This window comes from Nesoenas mayeri (genome assembly GCF_963082525.1).
Source record: "Nesoenas mayeri genome assembly, chromosome: 3".
In the NCBI taxonomy this organism is placed as follows: Eukaryota; Metazoa; Chordata; class Aves; order Columbiformes; family Columbidae; genus Nesoenas; species Nesoenas mayeri.
This window is the reverse complement of record NC_137544.1, coordinates 114,631,944-114,658,361: the sequence shown is the minus strand read 5'-3', so window position 1 is coordinate 114,658,361 and position 26,418 is coordinate 114,631,944. Positions and strand designations below refer to the sequence as shown.

General features: G+C 40.7%; 1 protein-coding gene across 1 annotated transcript in view; it reads left to right on the top strand.

Annotated features, from left to right (window-relative positions):
- MACROD2 (mono-ADP ribosylhydrolase 2) overlaps positions 1-26,418 on the top strand; it is a gene marked incomplete at its 5' end in the record, with an annotated part of 853,200 nt that overhangs the window by 744,277 nt on the left and 82,505 nt on the right. Inside the window, one exon of the mRNA XM_080342121.1 lies at positions 25,521-25,602. Coding sequence (XP_080198247.1) covers positions 25,521-25,602 — 82 coding nt within the window. The remainder of the gene's footprint in view (positions 1-25,520; positions 25,603-26,418) is intronic.

Genomic DNA, 26,418 nt, shown 5'->3' with positions numbered 1-26,418 from the left:
AGGTTTAAGAGTCTCTCTTTTCAGGTGTAGGCTATAAATGCTCTTCCTTGATCCATCTTGGGTAGGATTTTTGTTTCGCTGTGGCTCTAAGAACTTCTATTTGTTTTGTTTGTCCTGTTTTTGAATACATATTTAAGTCCTTTTTAGGTGTGAAAGATTTCCCCAAATGTAAAAAGTGTTTCCCCTACGAAAAATCACTGTAAGATTTAAAAGGTAACGGTGATAATTCTGCAGAGGTTTTGTTAAAAAATGAAGCACAAAACGTTATGCCCATGGGATAGAAATCATAAGATGCTTCAAAAATATATAAAAAGCTTGTCATTCTCTGATAAATTCTTCAGCTGTTCAGACTATTTTCCTGTTCAACTCAATTAGTTTCAGCTAAAGGCATCTAGAGGCATTTTCCTTATAGGAATTGATGAGACTATTTATCTGGTAATTCCTATTATTATGTTGTAATTATACATAATGATTAATTTTTCATGCAAAAAGCTTAACTGTTTTGCCTAAAATGCATCTGATGATTTTTATCATAATGCAGCACTTCTGGAAAAACCCAATACAAGTGAGTAATAATTAAATATATGGTTTCTGTGGACATTTACTAGATCTGTGCAGTCGTTGTCCGGGAGAGCAACCATATTTAATGGTGAATATGGTACTTAGAAGATTATACTGCATTTCATAGCATTGGTCAGTCATACTCCTTCTCCTCTTGGTACATCAATGCTCCTCATCAATGCAATGTCTGAGAATCATCCTATTGTTTCATAAACATGTTTCCATGTTTGAAAGTTAAGAAAATATAATAATATGGGCTTTCAATTCTGAGCTAATGATCAGCAAATACAAGTGTTGCTGGATTTTTGTTTCAGTTTTCTAAGTTATCCTATTTACAGTAGTCTCAATCCTTTGGAGATTTTAGATGGCTTTCGTCTTTTGTGTTTAAAGAAATTAATGATAAATGACCTTTAGATCCTTTGGCACTAATGTATTCCAATTCTAATGAGCTGCTAAAGGAATAATAAGTGCAGTAAACGGTGTTTGTCGCCACTAACGAGGATAGAGAGGGCTGACTTTTGAGAGAAGTTGAACTAATTGACTTAAAAATAGTAGAATGGTCCCTGTGGGTGGCAGGCTACAGGCAATCTTTTTTTCTTGCTTAAATCAGAACTTTTAATATGTTTGTACTACTGCATGTGCATAATCTGCCCTTTGCATTAATTATTGGTTCTGTAGCAGCTTTAGAAGAGGGTGCTGAAAGTAATGGCAATCTTCCAGTTCATGCCTTTGAGACATCACTTGATTTTAAGATTAAAGCAGCTCCATGCCAGTAGAATTTCTAATAACTGTTAGCCTATCCAAATATTGCTATTTCTGTATGGAAGATGAATGGATTACAACCTTGGTCCATATGACTTTAATGGAGCTATTCCAATTTGAATCCATTTAAGATCTCTCGCATCCTTTTAGTTTTGCTTTGTTCTTTTGTATTGTGGAAGCAATGTGGATTTACATCAATTCTGCTCTATTAAGTTGAAATACCATGTATGTTCTTGTACTCCTGTGTTTGTAGCAGAGGACAAAAAGGCAGGCGATTTGACTTTTAATCTTACCTGTCTCTCTTCTCACATTTTTGTGCCTCAGTTGTCCCAAGTGTGTGTTTGTTTCTCTCTAAATAAGATACCTGTCTATTCAGGCTGGCGTGACGACTGAAAATGCACTTTGACATCTTCAAACAGAAGTTGCCAGTGTAGTTTAAAGCGTTATCAGTTTCCAGCTCAGGGACCCATTCCAAAATGAGAAATCGACACTGCAAATTTTGAAATTGTGCCAAGCAATTGTACCAAATGGATTATACAAGCCATACCAGTAAAGCAGTAAAATGCAGTGAATTTGTGAGCGTCTGCTTCATGGAGTAAGAGCTGAACAAGAATTATCCTGGTTACTCAGCCTGGAGTGAGTTATCAGACTAGAGGTAGCTCATGTTTTGCATTGTGTTGGAATAGTGCATTTTACGAAGTAGCTAGAATAAATATCAATGAATATCATTACAGAAAGGTGCTAATTTGCTACATTTAGATACTTAATTTCCGCACACCTCTTCAGAGGATGCTGAGTGTCATGAACTCCAGAAATCCCTGGGTTGCAGTTAGTAGCTCACAGCCAGTGCTGGTTGCATTGCCCACAGTGGTGTAGAAATCACGACACCTGAAGCAAGAGTGGGAGGAGAGAGGATGTGACTGTGTATAGCCACCAGGATTTTGATCTGGAATTATCCTGAATCACAAATATCAGATATTTAATTTGTAGACTAGTTTAGCTGTTAACCCAGCCAATGACGTAAAAGCTAGGCAGGCTCTTTTGGCCCGTGTATTTACTAGTGTAAAATTGTAATTCTCATTTCTGAAGCCAAACTTAAGAATTTTCCTTAAAACGCTGAATTTGGCCTGTGTGGTTCCAATCAGAGCGGTTCTAGTAGTTCCCTTTCCTTTGCCTTACATCGGTCTGGAGTGATGTGGGATACGCTTTAGAGGTGCCGTGCAGGACGAACATACACAAGCCTGCTTGTCTGTTAACCAAATTTAAGCATGCACCTCCAAAGTACCTCTTTGAAATATTACTCTCAATTTAGGTCGTTGCTGCAGGTGTCAAGGAACAAATTTCAGATCCTGCTTGTGCTGACATTTGCTCTTGAGGAGAAGGAAATTAGATTTCTACTAGTCTGAAACCAGAAACAAATGTTAGAACTGAGAGCAGTTTGTTTGAGCCATAAGTTATAAGACTGCAAAAATAATGAAGTTGGTAGCAGAAGCTGCTTTTTGCCCTTCTATTCAAGAAAGCTGATATGATTCCTTCTTTATCGTCCAGTTTTCTTTTTTCCTTTTCCCTAACGTGTAAGATAGAAGGAAGGACTTTTTCTGATTGTAATTCATCGCTTCGGAATTGTCTGGTCTTTCCACATTCATGGAATTGTCTGGTCTTTCCACATTCTTTCCACATTCTGCTGGAGCAGATTCTCCTTCCTTTCCATGCAGCTCAGCACAGAGGCTGAGGGAGAAGCTTTTCCACAATTTGCATGGCCAGAGGGTGTTACAGACTGCGGCTGGTTTTGTACCTAAAGAGAAGCAAAGAAATGATGGTTATGCAGGGAAGCTGTTCCACAAAATGGGAAAATAGGGGCAGTGCGGGTAACGTCAATATGTTATGAATTAGGAGTTTTGTTCCTTCGATCACATCTAAAATAAAGCTATAGCTGTCTAAAAACAAAGGAATGGGGAGCAATACGTCCTGCTTTTATTGAACAGGAAAGAAAAAGGAATTACAAAAAAGAAAGAAAATGTTAGAAATCCATGTCTCATCTGCACATGGGTCCTTTAAAGCAGTGTTAAGTTTCATAATTACCGTTTGTTCTCTGAGAATAATTGTCCAGTCCAGCTTGTACTTGTCAGGTTAGAATTAGTCTACAATTCATTGAATGTTAAAGGGCAAGTTTAGTCCCAAGGATGTTGGTTTTTTTTCTTTGTCTATTATTTGACCTACAGGGGTACATATGTCAGAAATCTTGTTAGCATATAGGTAACAATGCTTCCTTCTCATCACCTCATCCTAGGGGCTGATTTTCGTAAGTACACATTTCTGCCAGGAGATTTAAATACTGTGTTTTTCTTCTCCCACTGAAATTCATTATAGTATATTTTCAGTAAAATACACAGCATAATATATGTTTTGTTTTTTCAGTAGTTACTCTAATTAGTCCCCAGCCACAGGCTCAGAGCAGATGATTAGAGAGAGCATAAGTAACGTATCTTTAAATATTCTTTAGCTGTTAGGAGAAGGCTTTTTTTGTTTTCCAACAGATATTTCCGTGGTACCAAATGATGACAGAATTTGCTGGACTTAGCCAGCAAACAGATTTGATGTGTCTCTTCAGAGATGCTACCCTGGATATTGGTTCTGCTGTTTCTGTTTGCAAGTCCTGCAGCAGTATCATTCTTCTGCTGCTGTCAAAACTCAGTGCTTTGACTTTTGAACTTAAATATGCTTTTAGAAATAGCTGATCTCTGCTGGAGCTTTCATTTTTTCAGTCGACTGATGACTGCGTCCTCACACGGTGACTGGCTTAGCCTTCATGATCCATATGATGACTGGGATTTCCTGGAGTTTATGGGTCAAACAGGGAAATGCGGTATAAATAAGTGGAGAGAATTTTTCTCTGCCTAATTTGGTTTTATGGACTAAAATCTGTTGTGGAATCTGGTTCATGAATGCCATCAAAATCTCCAGCAGCTTCAAAATAATAGTCAAAAGCATCAAAGGAAGAAGCTTGTTACTACCAGAGCTTCTGAAAGCACATCAGATAGGTGCTTTGAAATAATTCAGGCTCTTCTGAATATCTCAGATTGATGCATGCATTATCAGGTAAAATTATGATAGTCCTCAGAGATGATGCAGTAGGAGGAGACAGCAGAGTTTCTCTGGTGCTCTTTGAAAGCCTCCCTGATTTCCCGTAGTCCCTGAAGGTGCTGATCCCTCCCACGGCCAGATTGCCGGCTCAGAAACACCGTAGCCGCCTTTGGGCCCCCATACCCCTGCTCTGGGCTTTTAGGGCTCAGGCACTTTCATATCCCCTCCATGAATCACAGCTTCTGAGTCTTTTTGACATCTGCTGACACTCCTGCCTCTCTTCAGTGTGACCTCGGACTGGATTGCACGCTTGGATGTGTGGGTTTCAATGGGACAGTTGCCTCTGCAATGAAATTGTCCTTTCTGGCATCAAGACTTTTCCCCTTGTTACCTTCTAGAAGGCCAATATATAAAATGTTTGTTTCTCTCTTCCCCTGGCCTTGTGGTGACTTTTACGGGACTGTCATCCATAGATAAGGAATTTGTCTTAATTTAATACCTAACCTTCAGAAGGGAAGTTTTCTGGCCCTTGGCAAATTAATACTGAAATATTTTTGGCCTCTCAGCCTAGTACGTGCATATTATCACCATTGCAAGAGTATTTACACACACAAAAATACGTTGGGTTATTTTTAAAGTGTTTTCAGCACTTTATAATTATGGATGACTTCATGTCAAATATCATAGACTTGTTTATAAGCAAAATATTTTGAGCAATCTAAGAAACTTTGAAAAGCTGATGTAGGATGCTTTTTAACAGAACATGTGATGACTAAAGGAGATGATGAGCCCTGTAGTGCTTCTAGCCAATATTGCAGTAAGCAAGGTGTGGACAAGGTGAGAGATATATATGCATCCATAGCTGCTAAAGCACTCTGATCCATAGGTTGAGCAGCCACTGGCATCAACATAACCCCTCAGGTTACTTGACAGCCCCAGCATTTGTGTAAAGAACAATCCGGTCTCCTACCGATTACACCTCGAGGTTTAATACTGTTCTCTGGGCTCTCTGTGTGTTCCCCAGATTAGTTTTTTCTTGTACCTGGTATTTCTTTTCGGTGTCCCCACTGTGTGGCATCACCACTTGGCTTTCCTGGTAGCAACGTGGAGCCACATCTGCCTGTGGTCGATCATGCCAGGCACTAATGAAGTTACTAAGCAGGACATCAAAAGCAGGACGTTTAGGTCATCTTAAAACTCTCCCACTGTGCCTCTCTGAGAAGAACAGCAGCAGAAGAGGTTGTTTCAGTGCCTTTCTGGCACAGGGAGAAAAAGCACTAGAAAAGCTGTTGACCACCTTCAGGAGATTAATGAGTCCTTGGTGGAGAGCTTGGATATAAATCCGTTTATAGGGCAAGTGAGGCAGAAGTAGCCAGCCTCATGCAGAAACAGGTGGGGGCAGAGGCACAGAAATATCCCATTCTTAGGAGAAGTGCAGATGGAAGATGACCGTTGTGCTTTTTGAGGTAAAATGGGATAATAACAGTAATTCAGTTGATAAAATTAGCCAAGAGATTATGATATGACTGCTTTGAAAGGTGGGGAGAACCATGAGGCAACGGCACTATAGCAGCTCGGGCAAGCAGGGAGTTACCAAGAGTTGAGTGGATGAAGCTGCTGCCCAGGACAACGGTGAGGAACAGCCAGCAGCTTTGTTGGAAGTTACACAGTAAACACTAAAGGATTTAGGAACGTGGTTTTTTTCTTTCAAGGAGTCTTGAGGGGCTATAAACAGTAAGGGATAGGTAAAAGGTAAAGTTGAATGAGAAGTTGTGCACGGGCCAGCACGTCATAGGTATGACTGTGCTGTGCTGGAAGCACCACGTGCCATTAGTTTTGGGGCCCCACCAAGGTAAAGAAGTTGTTAATCTGGACATATGTGGGTCGTGTGGACTGTGCACAGCAAGGAGCAGAACATTGCTTCTGATAATGAGTGCTACTCAATACATGAATGTATTCGCATAGCCAAAAATATTGTGACTGTATTTTAAGTTGATACTTCAAAAGTAGGCTGAAGGAAGTAAGGCAAAGTAACGTAAACATGTTTATTTATGCATACTCAATATAGAAACATTCATTTTCATAAGCATACATCAGAGGCTCAGGGACAATGCTGTACGTCCAACAGATAGATGTACCTTCAGTGTGATGTTCAGTCCATGGTTTTACTGCTTTGCCCTCAGCTACTTCAAGTCCATTAAAAATCACACTCGTTAGAGTGTCACTTGACAACACATCAAGTGGTTGGCTTCTAACAATAGTGTTTTACTGAAAACTGAAGTGTATATATTTAATTTAAATGAATACTGCAAAGTTGTTAAGATTATTTTATGAACACTTCTCACCAAAGCAACACAGCTGGGAGAAGGAAATCTAACACTTAAGTGTTAATGTCTGAAAATTATGCAGAATTATTTAGCCCATTAGCTTGTTAACCAGGTGCTCCTTGCACTTAGCCTTATTTTCTAAACTCAGGCTATGCCTAATATTTACTTGCAGGTAATGAGGTAATGTTGTGAGATGTAGAGGACACCTAATTCTTTCTTGGACTTCTTCCATTTTCAGGCTTTGGCAGTGTAACAGCTTGTCAGAGAGAGACATCTGGAATGTGATTGTTATTGGAGATGGCTGAATATGTCTGTTACAGCTTGCTTCTTTTTTTGCACAGGAGATAGGGGGATTTGTCCATTTCAAATTTGTGGAAGGTATCTTATTTTCCTAGTTAAAAGCAAAAGTCTGTGGAAAATGCTGCCTTTCTTCCATTCTGTCCCTTTCATGCCCCTGGTTTGGGGGCAAAGATGAGGTTTTGGGCTGAGAAATTTTACCTTGTGATTTATAAGGAGAAGTATAAACTTTCCTAGAAAGAGAAGACACAACAAGAAATCAGTTAAAAGGTCTGTCTGCCCTCATGTAGGTTTTCCTTTGTTACCATATCTGAGCATCTAGGAAAGGTTTCTATTTCTCAGTACTTGTAATCTGGCCTGAAATCATTTCACTTTATTCCAGCGTTTGTAGAATACAACTTATTTGTTCATCTTTTCCACACTGCAATTGTCCTTTTTTGAGTCAAGGCTGAACAGAGTCTCAGCACAACACCATAGCTGTTCTTTTCATCAGTCCAGCCCTTCTTGTGCCACACTGTGCTGCTTTTCCAAAAATACAGCTCGATTCCGCTCCCTTTACATGCATCAAATAGGCCTGAGCCCTGTAAACATGGACACTGCAGGAGTTAATTTAATAAATTAGCTGTTAGCACATTCAAAACTTTTAACCGATAGGGTGTTTTTCTGCAGTGAGGGAGGAATTTTCATCAGATCAGAAGTCGTTCTCCTCACTGCTGTGAGTTACAGCTCAGGAAACTGCCACCAGTGTTATTAGCAGCAGCTCCTTAGCATGCCAAGGGAACAGGGGGATCGATGTTTAACCCTTACACTGCCCTTGTTTTTCTAATTGGTCAGCGAAATGAGTGCAAGAGAAATCCATACATAGGCGCTGTGCAGAGAATCAAGCTATTTTCTCTTATAATGGAGGTCTCAATCCTAGAAACCCGTGCAATCGAAAGGATTATTTTAGTGCAACCGCTCTTGGTACTGAGAGTCAGACCCAGAGGCAGGAGATCAGCTCGGATACCCCGTATCTGGTTGTATTTGCTGCTCTATATTGTAGGCTTTGCAAAGCAGCTGTAAACAATGTGCCTGTTGCATTCGATACGATGTCGTTGTTGGAAATAGATTCCTGCAGGATTAGAGGTGCAATCACAGTGCCTGACTCTTGAGAATCTTCTGAATAACAAGTCCTCGTATTGATTTCCCTTTATGGTGAGAAGTGAGGTGATCAGGGGAGATGGATATAGATAAGCACATTTCTACTTAGATGAGAACTGTTTTGGGTCTGCTGAAAATCCCATTGCTGTGGGAGAGAAAATCCTCAGTTGCTTTCCAAGCTATTAATCTGTTTGTGATTACTTTATTAAAAATTCCTCCGCTGTTCTCTTAAGACTGTCATTTATAGGGTTAACCACACAATTATCTCCTGGTATTTGCTAGCTATTTTTGTTCCTTCTTATTTATTTAAACAATTTGCCATCAAAGACTAAGTGATGCGTTTAGATAATGGCCACAGGTAATTGTTCTAACAAGAGAGTCACCAGTGAAATTGCTGTTTTAATACCAGCCTGGGATGACCGTTGCCTGCTAGACTGTAAGGAAAGCAGTGTCATATGGTAAACCTCACCAGTTTCAGAGGAAATCATGAGAATTCCAAGCAGACAGGAGTTTAGCAGCGCAAGTCAGGCAGAAACCACAAATATTTCTTTGTAGGAGCTCCAGCTGTGCATTAGGTATAATATGCCTGGGAGTGGTCGCCTCTGTAAATGGAAAACAGAAGGGGAAACGCCGTGTGCCTGCCTGGCCTTCTTCATGCTAATGAGAAAATCCTTGGCCCGCGTTCAGTCGGTGTTGGTGTTTTTCTTGGAAGGCGCGTCGGGCATCTTGCGTGGTATATAATGCACAGCGTCTGCCCAAATGTAGTTTATGAAGTGTTCTGTGTATATCTGTTGTTAAGAGATTTGGCATTGTCTATTCGGCTTATATAGCATGTGCCTTTCGAAACAGCCCTCCCCAAAGAAGCCCCACCAGAGAGCAGAGACCCAAACAGCCGCCCAACACATCAGCATTGGTAATTCAATACCACCACGCCATTAAATAGACAAAAGAAGTATAAAGGACCCCACAGCTTGAAAGCTATTTTGGTCTGTACCAGAAGTCTTTGCTTTGGAAAAGAAAATATATTTGTTAAACTACTTAAGGAGTTAATCTTCAGGCACTGAAGGCAGAGTTGACATTAAGAAAAAAAAGTTAAAACACGTGTGACAAGACATTTTTATTCTATCAGGAAATTAAAACAATAGTTTGTAAAAGGCTGATGCAGATTCAGCGCTGAAGAAGAACGAGGCCCAAGGGGGCAAATCCTCCGCCCTGCAAATCAGGGATGCTCTTGCAGTTTAATGGGAGGTTCTGCCCTTTCCTGTTTGCAGACTTATGTGAAGAGAATCTGGGTTTTTCTGCCATCTTTTATTATTGATTTCTCAAAATTAGAAGTCTCTTTCTAATAGAGAGGAGGCTTAAAAGCGATCAATAGTGTTTATCTTAGGAGACAGTAGTTCAAACTGCAGTGGAAGGTGGTGTAATTCACCCTTTCCCTTGTTACTGATTGTCTCATATAGGGTAGTACTTCACAACAGCTCCAGGTTTTAAGGTTGTAAATCCCTTAATTTTGCACTCACCAAATATGTTAAGAATCATTTAAAAGTGTTACTTGGGCATTTCTGACTACATCGCCCTCCTCCCTCCCTCATATTCTGCTTTCAAATCACTACAACTTAACTATGTGATTTGTATTGGAAAGATTGGTTTTTTTGGTTCATTTCACTTTATTATCTTTCAGCAGAGCTGTGACATCCACTTAGATATCTTTACTGCAATTGTTTCTTGATGAGATCAGATTGCCCACTGCAGCTATATCACAATAACAGTAAGATAAAATTCAGGCCGCCTTGCTTCCTTTTGATGAGCTGCGGTCGCCTGGCTTCACAGGGGGAAAAAAAACGGAAAAGAAAAAGAATAGCACATAGAAGAATGATAAAAAAAAAAAAAAGTTTGCAATCAAAATTGCTTTGAATTAAGGCAGATTGAACGTTTTAAATAAACACAACATGAATAACAGGGCAGTAGACCGTTCTGAATGTTACAACGGGGTAAAGAAGACGTAAAAACTCCTAAACCCAGTGATTTGTGCACTTGTCTCATTTCAACAGAGAGCACGTTTCAGTTCCTCTGATTGAAAATATTTTTGATAGCTACTTTCTGTTGCCAGAACATGTTTAGTAGCAGGCTTTAAAACCTGTCTGTGGTGGTACTGTTTACTGCAAAGCAAAGGTTTTCGTTTTGAGTTGTACTGATCCCAGCTGAAGGAATCCTGTCTGCAGCACTTCTCCGCTCACCACCTCGAATCATGGCCTCTCAAATCAAACAACATGCTCTCCCAGGAGCTAGCAACAGGCAATATTTTTGAAGTTGTTAACTTTCCAGGTGAACTTCTCAGGTCAGGTTGAAACCTCATACGAAAAGTCCCACTGAAGCTTCCATGGCAAAAGGCAGGATCCTCTCAAGATTAGTTTGGAGTTTTCTTGCCACTTTCTTCTTAGAGAAGGAAAGGATAGAGGTAGCTTTTTGAGTGTGAGCTGCAGCTCTGTGCCTGGCAGCATCACTGCAGCAGGTCCCCTGTATCATTGGTGTTATTCCCTGATGCCACGTTACAGGCTCCAGTGGAAAGCTCTGCAGGGCAACAAAGCCTAGAAATACAGATCCAAGTGGCAGTATGTCCTGGGGCACACGCTAAGAAAAAGCGCAGCAGAAAAAAAACCTGTTCCCAGAGCTGTTCTTTCTGCTGCTGCTTCAAATCCTCAGAGCCCCTTCTTGGATGTTTCGGAAGAGAATGACCTGCTTTACAAAAAAACGCCGCCTCGCTTTTCAGCGCAGTAAAGAGAAATAACCATGCAGAGATGCTTATATACAGATAACAGCAGGAGGGATATGGAGCGTTGTTTTTTTCTATGGAGGCAGAAGTGTGCAAGAGTGGTCACGGAAAGCGTGACCCAAGTCCCCTCGTAATCAAAGGAGCCTGACCGAGTTCAGTATGAACAGGTCAGAGCCAGAGCAACCTTGCAAATCATATCGGGGAGTTTCAGCTGGGTCGTGGTTATTTCATGTTCCTGTGCTCCTGAAGAATGGATAGTATGGTCTATATTGTTGCCAGCTCCTGTGATATTTGAAATTTTTCCTCAAAGCCTGAGCTTTGGAGGCATCCAAGATGCGGTTTGGTTTTTGTTGGTTTGTTTTGGTTTTTAAACTATTGCATGTATGTGCTTTTAATATGTTTCAGTTTTTATAGTTGGAAAACACAGGTGAAAACATTACCTGAGTTCCTAAAACCTCAGAAATTACAAGGCAGAAGAGATACCCACAATCAGTAGTTTGTGAAATGCCATGATCTTTTTTAAGCTGTTGTGATTTTTTTGTATGGTTAAGGCTGCAAATGTGGTGTTTACAACAACAGTATGTTTTCAGTTCTGCAGACAGAATGAGGCACGTGCTGACCAAACGCTGCCTTAGTTCCACAGAAGCTCAATCATCTATCACTCCATAGGGATCTCTTATTAGTAGGCAGAGTTGCCTTCTAAGAGAAAGGTGCCATCTTAATTCTGTACGATAATCAGAAAATAATGAGAGTCTTCCTCCGCCAAGAAAGCATCATCTTGCCCTGGATCAAGAGTCAATTCAAACATCATATAACATCCCTTGAAAACTGGCATTTGTTGGAATGGCACATTTGAAATGTTAGAGTCGTAGGACTTCCATTATATGTATTATAAATCCACATTTTAGAGGGTTGTAATTTAACTGTATACAATCATTCTGCTTTGAAACTTGGCATAAAAATCATGGCCCTGGAGCAGATATTTTTATAACAGAAAATACGTGAGAAAATTGATTTGGCTTTTCAGAGATTTAGACGTGTTCAAGTTGTTGTTGAGCACATCGGACTTACAGAAGCGAAATCTTTTGGTGAGTTACCACGTACAAGAAAGTGGAGCTTTGGGTGGGTGTTATGTGATCCACAGCAAGTAATGATTTAGTTGCGATAATCATAAATAATGCAAATACAGGGACATGCTGTGTGAGTTTTAACATGGGACTGTCGCACATCAGAGCCAGGAGCTAAATCAGCCGGAGTCGGCTCTGAGATCAGCTTTGCAGATGCTCCGTGAGTACTCACAGGCGGAGTCTGTAGTGAGGACTCTGAGTGGAGCCGCTCGTTTGTGTAGGCGTTAATCAGGTCCTGGCTGTGTAAGGGGGACAAATGCCACTAATTATCCCAGCCATGGGTTCAGGGACTCCCTGTCCTCTTGGTGCTTGAGGTTTCAGGGAACTGGAATTGGTAGGAGGTATTGAAAAGAGGCGCCTGGTATACTCATGTCTGTTATTGGAGTTGATTGTTTTAGGTGAAATAGTTTATTTACAGTGTTTGCAAGAGATATGCTATTATTCTTTTTTGTTTGTTTCCCCTTCACCTACAGCCAATTAAAGGGCTGTCGAGAATATTATACAAGTCTGTAGCTCATTGAGTAATCTGAAATCCTGAACTGTACAGATTTTTAACAGCAATAATTATTGAACCTGGAGAGCAAGGTGCCAGATGAGAAGCAGCCCCACTCCATTCACAGCAGCCAACTCTCCTCTGCCCTCCCTGTGTTTTTCTTTTTGCTGTCTGGCTCGAACGAGATAAAGGTGTTGCTCGGTGAGTGGGAGCTAATGAGACCTCACCATGGAGCCAGGCAGGATAAGAGCAGTTGCTGAGCAATATTTCCAAGCAGTTCAGCTCCCTCTTGACAGCCTCGGTCCACCCTTTGGCTCAGCAGCTGCACCCAAGCAAATGCTGGTCCTGCGAGGCCACACGATGCTGGGAACCACTATACAATCTCGCCGTGTTTACCTTATGGATAAGATGCCCCAGAGTGGTTTGTAAACTTACAGTGTAAACACTATAAAATGTTTCATCTTTTCAAAGTCATTTGGTTCAAATATCCTTTCTTTCTGTTCTTTCTTATTAAAAGTCACTAAATTAGTTTCTCTGTTGCCAGTGGAGAAAATAGGTCCAAGCTTTGTAGATCCGTGTTAACCACATTAGATATTTCATACTCCTTGTTTTTCTTTCTCCATTAGTTCAAGAATGAAAAACGATGCTGAATAAATATACTTATTAGCTATAAAGGGCCTAGTATGGTAGTGGTTAATAGGAGTTGGGTGTGGTGTATTACAGACAAAATTCTTTAAAACTCTCTAAATCTGAACATCCGGACAGATTTGTAGAAGAGAAATTCTTGGCTAGGTTAATCCCACACAGACTAATTTATAATATGGATAGACATGTGTTTAAACAAGTACAAGGCATGCATAAAATATCTCCTGATTTGAGAGTTATAACAATGATGGGAGCATATCACCACCGGGTCAGCCAGGAAGCCAAAACCTTTGGAAACATGGGGCTGACCTGACTGCAGGTGGTACTCAAGCCAGCTGTAAGTCATCGTTGTTCTTATTAGCAATCCAAACAAGAGAATAGTGAAGTTGTGTTGTTTTCTGGTTATTTTAGACTTAGATTTCCTCCATGAATGTGATTACAAAGAAGCAATTTTGTGCAAGGATGGGATTGCCAAGCTTTTTTTTTTTTTTTCCAAGGATGATGCAACAGATGTGCTTACAGGTATAAAATGTGGCCTTGTGAAGGTTCTCTGCGCTCTCACTTGGGAAGGAAAAGCCGTGGTCAGGGCATCTCTTCAGTCACAAAGGATAGGAGGGGAGAAAAAAAGCCCAGACAGAGGGTGATCAGAGGGGAGAAAATCACAGCATGGGGATAGATAATGATGATACCATCTATTTCTTACATAATGCTTTTCACCAGGAGATCACAAAATAATTTGAGAGCAACAGCTCTCAGAAAGGTGAAAGGGAATCCCAGTTCTGTGTTATATCCTTAAGCCTGTTGCATCTTGTACAGATCAAAGGGAGGGAGTTAAGTCACATTCTCAAATGTTTTGAGAAAATGAGGATAATACAATAAAATGTTTGCTGCCTCACTAGGCAACGTTAATTAAAAGGCAGTGAAGGCACCTTATACCTGATATTATGTATTGTGAAGAACTCAGTAATGAAAGTGTTGCAGAAAACGTCCAGCTGAAACCTGAACAGGACCATTTACAGATGTTTTATGGAACACCAGTGCCAAATCTTAGGTTAGGTTTTGGCTGTGGACCAAAAATACTTTCCAGAAGAGGTGATTATTGTGTATGATTCATACAGTGAGTCCACATGAGTAAAAATAATACTGCTTAGCTCTCAGTGTTCAAAGTGCCTTTACATTTTCAAAGGGCTGTGCAAACATTAGTTAATTAATGGCATAAAGTATGTTACATTTTTGCACATTTAGCATTGACATTTTGACAATAAATTATTTTGGAGACTTTATATTCATCAGTGCATTTGAGCAGCTCCTATAAATTGTGCTAATGTTCTCAATAGTGTTTGAGCGACATCTTAGTAATTTAGATGTGTTTTATCTTATGATGAGCAGACAGAGCGAAGGTTATCTGTAGATAGCAATGTACCATAAATAAGGTATCTTCTAGTCCTTTCTAATAAAAAGTAAATCTGTGCTTACTTGTCTCTGTGGCTCGTACACCCTGATCCACCACAGAAATAAACACACTGGTATAAGTCAGAAACCACTAAAAGCCATCATTAGTGTTCCAGCTGTGGAAACAGCACCGGCCAGAAGATGGATTTTGTGGGACTGGTATACCCAAGGCCAGACATCAGGACTTGGTAAAGCACCGAACATCTGCTGGCCATTTTCAGAGAGCTGTCAGCCTATTACCATCTATTAAAATTAATTTAAAAGTGATCTTTTAGAGATTAATATCTTTTTTTCCCTTCCTGATCCTTATGAAAAATGTTGGCATACAGTTGACATTTATATCCCAGCGGATTATCTTTTTTTTTTAAATAACCTATATTAAAGTTGCAATATCCTCCGTGGAACCCATTTGTCAATTGTACCAAGCTGGCTTAAGGACCTTTCACGTGAGGCCGTTTTGGCTGAATCGCAGGCCAAGCCCACATGCCAAATCTATAATCACATCTGCTCTCAAGCACAGATCTTCCTTACTGGTCCCAGTGTCCTAGAGGCACTGAAGTGCAGCTGTTCCCCAAACTGACCCAACTAGTGGCTCAAGTCTTGGACTTCTCGGAAAATAAGTATTTTATGTCCAGTTTTCTTGTCTAACTGTTCCTCCTTATCCCAAGAAACACTGCAGACGTTGCGCTGAGATCATACAGACTCCTGACTTGTTTTCTTTCAAGATGCTGGGAATCAGCCATTGTGAAATCTTGTGAAAATAACTCACCACTCTACAGTCTGTCTTATTTAACAAAAACATACATTATTTTGTCGCATCTACCTAGGTATCTCAGGTATGGATAGGCTGTAATTTTGACTATAAGAAGTGACTTTCTACAAAAAGAAAAAAATGTGTAGGAAGGAGATAAATAGATTTTAAGAAAACCCCAACACCAGATACTTTACCTGGCATGTATCTGACATGCAGTAAGTGAATGATCCTGAGTTGATCTCTTTTTTGAAAGATAACACTAGACTGAGCATCCTAACAATAGAAGTGGTTTTTTTTCTAGCAGTGCTGGAAACTGAATAGCTTCTAAATACCTCTTCTGCCTGTTTCTGCCTTTTTCTGATGGTAAAAAAGCTTATCTCTAGCATTAGAATGAGAGACGTACAGTATTTGAGAAAGTCAGCCTTGTCCTTTATAAATGGTCTTTAATAGCTTGCATTAATGAGTTTAATTTGATCTATAAATGACAGATAACTTAATCGTAAAACATTTTCTTCAAGGAGAGAGATAAGGTAATATTTACATAAATGAGATTCAGTCCAGGTTTTAGTACAAGCAGTGGTTTCAAAGCTGTTTCAAGTTATGCAATGTGGCCTATATTCTTGGGAAAGCAATTTATAATTTGCTTTGAAACATAGGTATAGATAACAGTGGCGTAGAAAGGTAAAAATTATATTTTTTTTAACTTTCTGCACCACTGTTATCTATACCTATGTTTTCCCTTGTATAGAGAATATATGGAGGTGCTGGGGAGGCGAACTTCCAATACATTGCAGATGATCACAGTGGTAGTGCTGCTACTACAGATTAGTTGAGCACTCTTCATCCCTAAAGGTGCAGTTTTTATGACACTTCTTATAGTTTTTGGGAATGTAGCTGTAGTCAGGCAATGCCGGTGTTCAAAGTGCTTCTGTCATCCACCCACCAGGGTGGGAAACGCTTGGCTGCACTGATCCAAAACACCTTTGAAGTCAATGGCTTTTGGATAAAGAGTAACTAACATGAACTTTGATGTAGGATGAAGGTGAGATGATTAAATAAGCGATAGCAAAGAAGGGAAATACCCAGAGTGAGCCTCCTTCAGGGACTGCTGTCAATTGCATTAGGTTTGAGGGATTTCTACATCAAATTGTGTATTTTGCAAAGCTTTCTGAGGTGAAACCTTCCAGGTTCTAGGTGTGTGTGTAATTTTGTATGTGGGAGTCATCTGGCCTCTTTTGATGGAAATACTTACATTGAATTTTAAACCAACTTTGTAAGATCAAGCCAAATTTCTTTCCTCTGTCAGTAATTTAGAACATAACATGAAAAGCCCAAGTGACAGCAGTCAACAGTTGTGAAGCACCCCAGCCCCGAGGTGAGGTAAAACCTTTGCTCGACCTCAGCGAGAAAATTGTTGCTTAGTTTATCACAACTGCGAATTCCCCCTGCCTGGAAGGCAAGGAGGATGTTACATTTCTGTTTTCAAGCACATTCTTTTTTCTTGAGTGGTGCATTGTGAGCAAGTGGTGCTGATTCTCCTGCTGGCCCTGGTGAGGGCTGGAAATTATATTGGTAGATATTACGTGGTACTGCAACAAAACTGATAAAAACATCAGAAATACAAGGATTTTCCAAAGTGACACCTCAGCCTCAGGGTATCCAGCAAAGAGCTTTTGGTGTTAGCAGAACACGGCATCTTTTAAGGATTAGTCTACCATAGGCTGGATGCCCAAACAGACTTAGGATGCTCATAATCATTCAGAACTTCGGGGTATTTAAGTCCAAATTGTACTAAAAAGATACTGAAATATTTATATTGGGAGGTAAAATGTGGTGCAGAAGGTTGGCCTGTGGGATTACAACCCCCTGCTTGATTGTACGCCACAATATCATCTTATTCAGCAGAGATCCACAATGAGCGTATAATGATAACTTTAAGTAAGCTGACGATTTATCTCCTCAAAAACGCGTGGTTGTTGTAAAACTGCCGATCAGATATTTTCAGAGTACTATCCTTCACAAGCCCTTATTTAACGCAGTTATATTTGCATGCGTACCCTCTCTTCACATTTGCCATTTGTCACTGAGATAGCAAATTACATTCATCAGAATCCATTCATTCCCCCGGTTTCGCTGAATACAGGATTATCTTGGCTGTGTCAGCTGCCCTATGACTGGTAACTGTGAAAAATGGAGGTCGCCTTCAGATATTCCAAACATGTATCTTCAAAGGACAGTAGGTATTAAGCTGGAAAAGATTAATGGGCTTTATGTCATCGTGTTTGTGTGGCATAAAAGTGAATTGTGCAGATTGATGGATATCTCGGTAAAAACAAATGCATTTTTAAACTACTCTCTTGCCCCTTTCCTGACAAGTTTTAGTGACCATCAAAAGAAATATACTGCGACATTGCCTTAAATCCTGGGCTGATTTTACAGGTTTTTTCACCTTTAGGAAACTGAAAAACTTCAAGTTGTTGGGCAACAACCCACACATGGACTATTAACTACTAGTTATTCTTTAGTCTGTCTGTGTCTATATTAGCACTACCAGACTATCATGTCTTATTTGTTATGTAAGCATGCAATATGTAACTGTGTCTATATTAGCACTACCAGACTATCATGTCTTATTTGTTATATAAGCATGCAATATGTCAGTAACTGGGACGCATACAATTTTGTTGCTGACCATTTGTAAATTCCTCAGAAAACTTTGTCGTAATTTCTTATTTTAGATCCAGATTGCTTCTTTAGGACAGCCACTTCGCTCGTCTGGCAGGTGATTTGTTCGCACACAAAGAAACAACAGCTCAGCGCAAAGAGTCACCAGGCCCAAAAGGGAAAGCTCTACCTGTCCTTGAACAATACACTCTATTAAAAAGGAATAGAAGGCACAGAGTGGATTCTCTGAAGGAAAATAAGTAACCTTTAAAAAATAACCGATGTATTAGGGAAAACGAGTTATCGTTATTGATTCTCACAGTACATGGGTACATTGAAAGGCTATGCCAGAGGACAACTGGTGGTGTACAGTGAAGCTTGTGACCACTGATAGGATATTTTTGTTTTCCCTGTAGTATTTTTGCTTGAGAGAGAACAGGAGAAAAAAATCCCAGGGTCCTGGTCTAGTTCTGCTCCTCTTGTTCTCTGTGACCTTGGGCACATCAAATCTCCACCTGGAGGCAGAGATCTATCAGAACTATCACAAAACTGTAATGCCGACCTGTGTTTGAGATCCGAGGGTGAAAGTGCTTCTCCGCTGGAAAGTGTTATGGTTTTTAATGTGTTTCAGACACATGGAGATAGGCTTGCGCTCTAGTGATAACTGTGGTGGTGTGTCTGGCAGTGATACAGGGAGTGATTTGCGCGTCCATTGAATACAAGCAGAGCTGTAGGAACAGGCACAGTAGACAAGGAGAGACATTCTGACCATGTTTTACATTTAACTGGAGTTTCGTTGCTAAGTGTGTTGCTACTGCTTTTTGTTTTAGAGGCAGGGATTGCTGCGAAGTATAATGTACTGTTCCTTTGGGATGTTGTTTGTGTTAATATTTTAAACTTGTAATAAATTTCTGTGGTTTTTTGTTGTTATGGGGGTTTTTGTTTGTTTTGTTCTTCTTGTGGTTTTGTTTGGTTTGTTTCATTTTTAAATTGCCTTTGGACTTTTAATTATCTCTCCTAGCAAAGTATGCATCCCATCATGAAGCAGGGTATTAAATCACTAATAATAACTTTCTGTTTCTGTTTTTTAACTTCAGTAAGACCACCACAGAAAACATTCCACTCTTATTTCTGATAAGCATAGATCATTTTATAATTCATATGTTTCTTATCATTTTTTCTTTCAATGACTGCCTAAGCAATACGATAGTTTAAGTAAGAGTTGCTTTTTCACAGCTGGTCCTCAGCAGGTATTTGCTCTTGATGCGATATCGTAACGTTCCATTAATACCAGTACTTGCAGGAGGTTCATGGTAATGTGGATTTTTATTTAGATTTTTTGCTTTGGATTCAAGGAATCTCAGGACTCTAATCCATGAAAATCCAAGACCTTGTTCCTGAGAGAGTACGTCATTTTCCCTCCACCAGCGGGACCGAGGGATGATCTAGAGGTGGCGTGTCAGCCTAAAGCTGGACTCCTTGGGGTGGCTGCAAGTTCAATAAACAGGAGTGTGTTTTGGCTCAGGTCTGCAGTGGATTTGAAGCTGGGCCAGGTGTAAAGATCGTAAGGCTGGGTGAATTGCTTTGTGGACATCATCACACAGTTCATTGATTGTCAAATTCACTGTATCACCAGTCTGACACACCTGCCCTGCTTAAATCTTGTTAAGAGGATGGATGTGGCACCGAAGCTTTGTATTTTCCATAAATACTTGACTGAAGTTCTTTCTGAGAGTAATTCTGCAATTATAGACCGTGATGTCATGCTGAAAGGCGCAGACAGAGCTAGACTCTATGCTTTAGTGATTTCTGTAGAATTAATAATAATACCAGAAGGCTGAATTTTAATTTACAGTGCTGTGAAATGGATAGTTTTTATAGGGCCTGAATCATTCACCTTTGGAAGGAGAGTGTAAAAACTTCTGTCCTTGACCATGGCTCATTCCCAGTTCGGGTGCAGTGCTCTCTGCTCTTTGTTTGCAGTCGGGCAGACTCCTGTCTGGACAGCTGGCCAGATGTGCACTGTGCTCAGGAAAGCAGTGCCTCTGGCAAAGTGGATCACGACTGCTGTGAGGGATAAGTCAGATGCCTGTGTTATTTTACAAAGCTGGTGTTTCCATCTGTTAGTTGGTTGCAATAGGATTACTGGAGGATCAGGTTGGGCAGAGGGTAGGCTGAAGGGGGACTGTCGGCGTGAAGAACATCATTTACAGGTACTTGAAGGGGACAGAAACAGATGTTGGTCTCTTTGAAGTGTACCTCTGCCTGTCAGTTCAAGGTGTCAGCTCGGTGCTGGGCAGGGAGGAGCTCTGGCAGAAAACCAGAAAAGAGAGAGGTGGAAAATGGTGTCTCTGAAGATAGAGAGATGTGGACTTAGAACAGGAAAGTGAGCCTTTGCTGCAGAATAGAAGAAATTTTACCGTGTGCAGGGACCTGCTAGGACACTTGTAGCCTGATCCTGCGGTGCATTAAAAATCTCTTCCTCCTTATTCTTTGCTTCCCACAATTAAGATTTTGATTCCAGGAGGGCATGCCTTGGAAATTCTGACTTAGGTGGCCTTGTTCCCTCTGGTCTCTATCAGGGAATTCTTGTCAGGTAATGAAAGCCGACAGGGCTGCCTGAGCAACTGCAGTCCAAACAGAGGGAAAATACAGGATTTTGGAACAGTTGAAGGTTCAGGACTGCTTCCTTACAGACACAGTAATCAAGACTTAATGGGTACAGACAGCTCTGAACTGTGACTGTTAAGGATAAGTTTGAGAAAGTATTTGAAGATTTAGAGTAATAAAATTTGAATATCAGAATGAAATTTGAATATCAGAAGAATTCTTAAAGAGGCAAATGTTATTTCTGTCGTTACGGAGTATAGGCACCAATCCAAGCACACTGAAGTCAATAAAAAGCCTCTGTTTGGCTTCAGTGAGTTTTGAATTAAGTCCACAGAATTTTTGATAAACTAGGAATGTTACAGCAAGCTTCTGGTGTTCACCATCGCCTTATGACAATATGTCCTGGTGGGATCAGGCGAGGGTGTTTCATAAAAGGGATTTGCGACGCATACAAAGAGCAGAAAGCTGCTTCATTGTCTTTGTTGCTTGTTACCATTAATTTGATTTGGGATTGGGAAACATTTTTTGCAATTCGCATTGTTTTTCTATTGTGTATTTTCTGGTAAGATGTAAATTATGATGAAACTTCTTGTCACATATAATAAAAAGCAGTCACTGCCTGCTGGGTAAATGTCTTGGCACTGGGGATTCACATGAAATCCTTGGGATTGCTGAAATGCAGTTGGGTTTATTTTCATTGCAAGTTGTTATTTTGTTAAGACACGAGGTGGCAATGACATCGAAACACTCATTAGATAAAATAGTCTAGAATGTCTTTTGATCTGTTTTCTGCTTCGAATCTGTGCTTGATAATACACAGCTTGGTACCTGGGTACACGTACAGCTATACATATGACCGTTTGGCATGTCCTGCAGATCGTGCTTGGCAATACTTCTTTGGAGCACAGCTGAGCACTACTGTCCCCTGAACAGAGGGAAACTAAGTCAGAGGAACTGGACAACCTGCCAAATGCCACAGCAAAAGAGCTGAGATAAAAACATACATTTTAGGATCCAAAATGTCTCTATAGGTACAGCTGTAGAGTATGAACACCGCCTGTATTGGTGGCTGCACATGCAGATGTGTGCGTAGACGTGTGGCGTCCTCACCCACGAGGGAAGGGTCCTTTGAGGAACGTGGTGGCTACTTTTAGTTTGCTGGGAAGGCAGGGCTTTTTTCCTGCTCAAAGGATCCATAAAAAAAAGAATGTAAAGTTGCCCAAAAGTGTCAGCAGACTCTTGTCTTTTCACCGTTCCATAGTGTGGTGACAGAGTGGTCCCTGAGCACCCACCCAACCTCCCATGGAGCCTCTTCTAGACCATTAGTGGTCTATGAGTGAACTAACCCAGGGTGCATTAACCCACCAATAAACTTAAAACTCACTAGATGCAAAGTGCTCCCAAATTCACCAGGGGAAAAAACCAAACAAATCCCCACTGAACAAAAAACAGCAGGAAATTTTGGTTGCTAACTTCTTTGTATTAAGATCAACGCTGCTGCTATTAAGACCAAGAGTATTTTTATACCCAGTGGAGAGGGTTTCAGTTCATGAGATTTGGCCGTATCGTTGTAAAATCCTGGTGTTAATGACTGACTCTGGGTCCGTTCCGCTGCAGAACAGGCTGAGCCCTGTGAGCCGTGCAGAGCCCCAGAAGCTTGCTGAACCTTATCAGGTGCGGCTAACAAAGCCACTGGGAAGGGATCCCTCTCAAAATTAAATGGAGCCTGGCAAAGAGAGAAAGGCCCAAGGAAAGAAGAAAAAAAATAAAGGAAAATATATCTAAATAAATCAATGTGTGTGCAGCCTGGGCCGTGAAGCTGCCTACTAAGTGAACAGCTCATGCAATTTAACTCCCTTCTTCCTGCGTTGCGGCGCTCTTAATTTGGGGGTTCTTTGATCCACCTATTCATAGCTGCGAAGCGAGCAGAATTTAATCAGGCTGTGACAGGGGATGGTTGATTTTTAATACCGGCCTCTAAAAAAGAGCTGTCGATCAAGGATGAGCTTTAATACCTTCAACTTGCAGCTCCTTTAAACTTCTGCTGCAGTCGAGTGGTGCTTGGTCAGCTGTGGAGGAGACGGGCATCTACAAAAGACGCTGGGGGCTCTTTGGGCACCCTCAGGGGGGGGTCTCTGGGGATACTCCCTGCCCTCTCTAAGGGACGACATGAAATGTCTATAATCGAGTTGGCATTTCCTAGCCGCATGAGAGGAGAGATTTCTTCTTTGAATAAGGAGCGGCTTTCCTAAGCATGCATCCCAAAGGCCTGCCGAGCTTTTGTGAGGTTTGGAGTCGCTTGGATTAAACTGTTCCTTATTGTAGCTGGAATGGGAACGGTGGGGACAGGAGTTACTTTCTATACCTAATTTCCAGTTATTTTAGCCAGGGATGTTAAATAAAATAGTCAGTGACTGGCAGGATGATAGAATATGGTTTAATTTCAGGTTTACTATCTGCCAACACATGCCATTCAATCAGATAAACACAGGATTTCAGCTGTCATCACAATATCTTATGCATACTTAAAAATAGAGCACTTTTTCTCACAGGAAGAAGAAATTGAATAGTTTTATATATAGGATGTGTACAGTCAGGAGGCTAGAAATTTTTAAAGTCTGACATTTCTAGAGAGATTCCCTATCTTTAAATTAAGGAATTATATTAGAAGTAGTAGAAATTATCAGTACTGCAGAAGTTTTATCATTGTTCACTGCTCAGAATAAATAAAAGTAAATGGAACACCTTGAGAAGTTGTACTGTATAAAATGAGGGAAATATCTGTAGTGTTTACAGCAAAGGATGTGAGACTATAGAACGAGCAAGACAACTCAGAATTTCTCTGCATGGTAATATAATCCCTCCTGTGGTTTATAAGTTTCCATCCTCGGTCTTTTGTCTGTCCTGGTTCTCCTATTTGGCCTATCACTGTGACCCTTGAATATCTGCTCTGCTCAGGAGGCAGAGATCGAAGACGACAATCTGGCATCACCCCAGCACTATCCTAAAACAATTTTCACAATAAATGTAATTTAAGCATTCACTGTCTAAAGCTTCCTTCCTGAAAACACGCAACTTTACTTAGGTGGAAACTCTGATATAGGTAAAATGTGACACCACTTGCTGCCGGTGCTTTGCATTATAAACTTGTGAGTGCACAGATGAGTATGGCTTTTGGGCTTGAGCACTCAATCGGTATTTCGGTTCTTTATTACATCCCTTGTGAAGAGAAGCTGATGACATGGTCCGGCATATTTTTAAGGTCTAGCCTGGTCTGTTTACGAGGGGTGCACAGAGCAGCTTATTTCTGTGAACATCACACAAGCAGGCAGCAACAGGCAGTTTTTTGGCTTACAAATCTGCCACTGTGCTTCCCCGGCAAGCAGCAGCCGCCCCGGCTCTGCCCTGCTGCTTTCTGTCCTGCTCACAAGCCTCTTTCTTCCTTAACGCCCACATCACCTGGACCTTCAGTCTTCTATTTCCCCCCTAGTTTGCTCTTTCAGGTTTTGTAGGCAGCTTTGATTCAGAGATGTCCTTGTTAGCAGCTACGAGCCCTTTCCTTCTGTATTCTACCAGGCTGCTCCAAAATGAGCTTTAAAATGATGTCCTGAGCTGCTCGACATAATGGTGTCTTTGAAGCCTTGACTTGTACTTCGCTTCAAAAAGCAGCTCTAGCAAAAGGACAGCATTTTCTACTGAAGATAAGGGAAAGAAGGCATTTTTTTGAGAGCGCTCCTCCCGCTGGTCTCCCTGCGGTGGGGAGACTGGTGCTTTTCCTTGCATGTGCAAAGGCGCTCTTGAGGAGCTCTGCTACAACTCATCGGCTTATTGCCCATAGAGACGCGAGGAGAGCGTAATGCCAGCCAAGATGCTGAATTTTCTTTGCTTGGGTTTCATCCTTTTCTGGTTAAGCTCTCGTGCACTTAGAGAAAAACTTGATTATCAGGTTGCAGGTCCCTCAGCTCAGCTGTGGGAGGGTGTTTTTGACTTCCAGAGCTCCCTCCTGGTGCTGGGTTTTGGTTGCGGAGGCAATTTGTACTGGGCTATGCAAACAGGTAAAGAAATAGCAAGGCTAGAGTGAAGTCCAGTGTGGGTGTTTTTCAATCTTAAAGGCTCTGGAATTCTCATTTTAATTTTGTTTGGCTTTTTATTTGGCCTCTTTTAGAAAAGCCTTTCACATACAATGATCTCCCAAACAATTTATTTGAAATCATTGGTGGGTGGCACATACATTATGGGCTGTGGTTTCATTGATATGCTCAGCCTTGCTAAGTAGATGGCATATTAAATGTTTTATTTACCCTGTGTGCTACCTGTCATCTAGTCAGCTTTTGTTTTTGCTGCATTCTGCTTGTATTATAGCAAGAGTAAGTGGTTTCATGTAAATTAAAGCCACATGAAACCTTTTAAAGCCATTTTAAAATACTAAATGGTTTTGCAAATAGGCTTGTCGGACAAGAATTGGAAAAAGAGCTCTTTCCTTGCCCGTTCACTCTTTTGTATGCTTATTAAAGCCCCTCATGTGACTTTTTCATCAAACATTGCATCCCAGTACTCATCTAGAATGCCAAAAGTCATTTATACTGTGCTCAAGAGTGGTTTGCGTAAACAGGAGGCAGTTAACAAAGAATACAGTTGTGAGCTGCGATTGCAAATGTTATTTTAGAAATTACAACACAGATGCACTATAAAGTCAAAACATGCCTCCTTGTGATGTTTCCTTTCTTGCCTGGAGCATAAAAGCGTGTTGGCTTTAAAGTGTCTTTGCTTTTATTATTGCCAGTGTTCATGATTGCCATCATTTCACTGTGAATAATTTTGTTTCTTACAGGTGGATCGTATCATCTTCTGCGTCTTCTTGGAGGTTGACTACAAAATTTTCAAGAAGAAAATGGGCGAGTTTTTCCCTCTAGGTAGGTATGCTAATCGAGTGCCGTCTGATTTTAAAATATGATGCAGCAAAAAGACAACAGTTGGTGTCCTTTCTTCTTTCTCTGCCTAAGCCAAATATTAAAATGTGAACTTTCTTTAAAGATCAGCTGCACAGAGAGGTTCTGATCCTGGACAAATGCAGACATTTAAAATTTGTGAACCAGCAGAACTACTTGTGATACTGCTTTTGCAAAATCAAGGCCCACTTTTGCGTTCTCAGTACAGCCAGTTGCTTCACTCGCTGCTGTATTCTTATCTCCTCCAGAAACCTGGGCCATGGCGCTGGCTCTCTTGACTGTGAGAAGAAAATTATTTGCACTAATGTATATAGCTCCCAGTGTATATTGCTTTTCCATGCACTTTGTGCATGCTTTGCTCTTTCATTAATGATGCTGGTGGGGTTTCTCTGGGTCTGAAAAGATACCGCAGGGGTTAGAGCCCAACTGTGTCTGAATGAGAACTTTAAACCTGAGCTGTCCCTGTGCAAGAATGAATGGGAGAAAGATGGCTCTCACTGGAGCACTTGGGAAATGTTAGCCATTCATCTTATGTTTCACACAGGAGGTTACTTTCTAGAATTTAAGAAAACCTGGTGGATAGTAAATTTGTTAATCCCGCTCCCCTGCCCCCATGTGTCTGTGATTTATTTTTATCATATATCATTAGAAGTCTGTGTTCCATATCTTTATCAACCCTAACCTTCTCCCATTTTATTTTGCTTTCCATGATATCAGTCCTACTATATGTGACATGATCTGGATTTTAGTATTTTGGTTTATCCCTCCATTTCAGAAGTG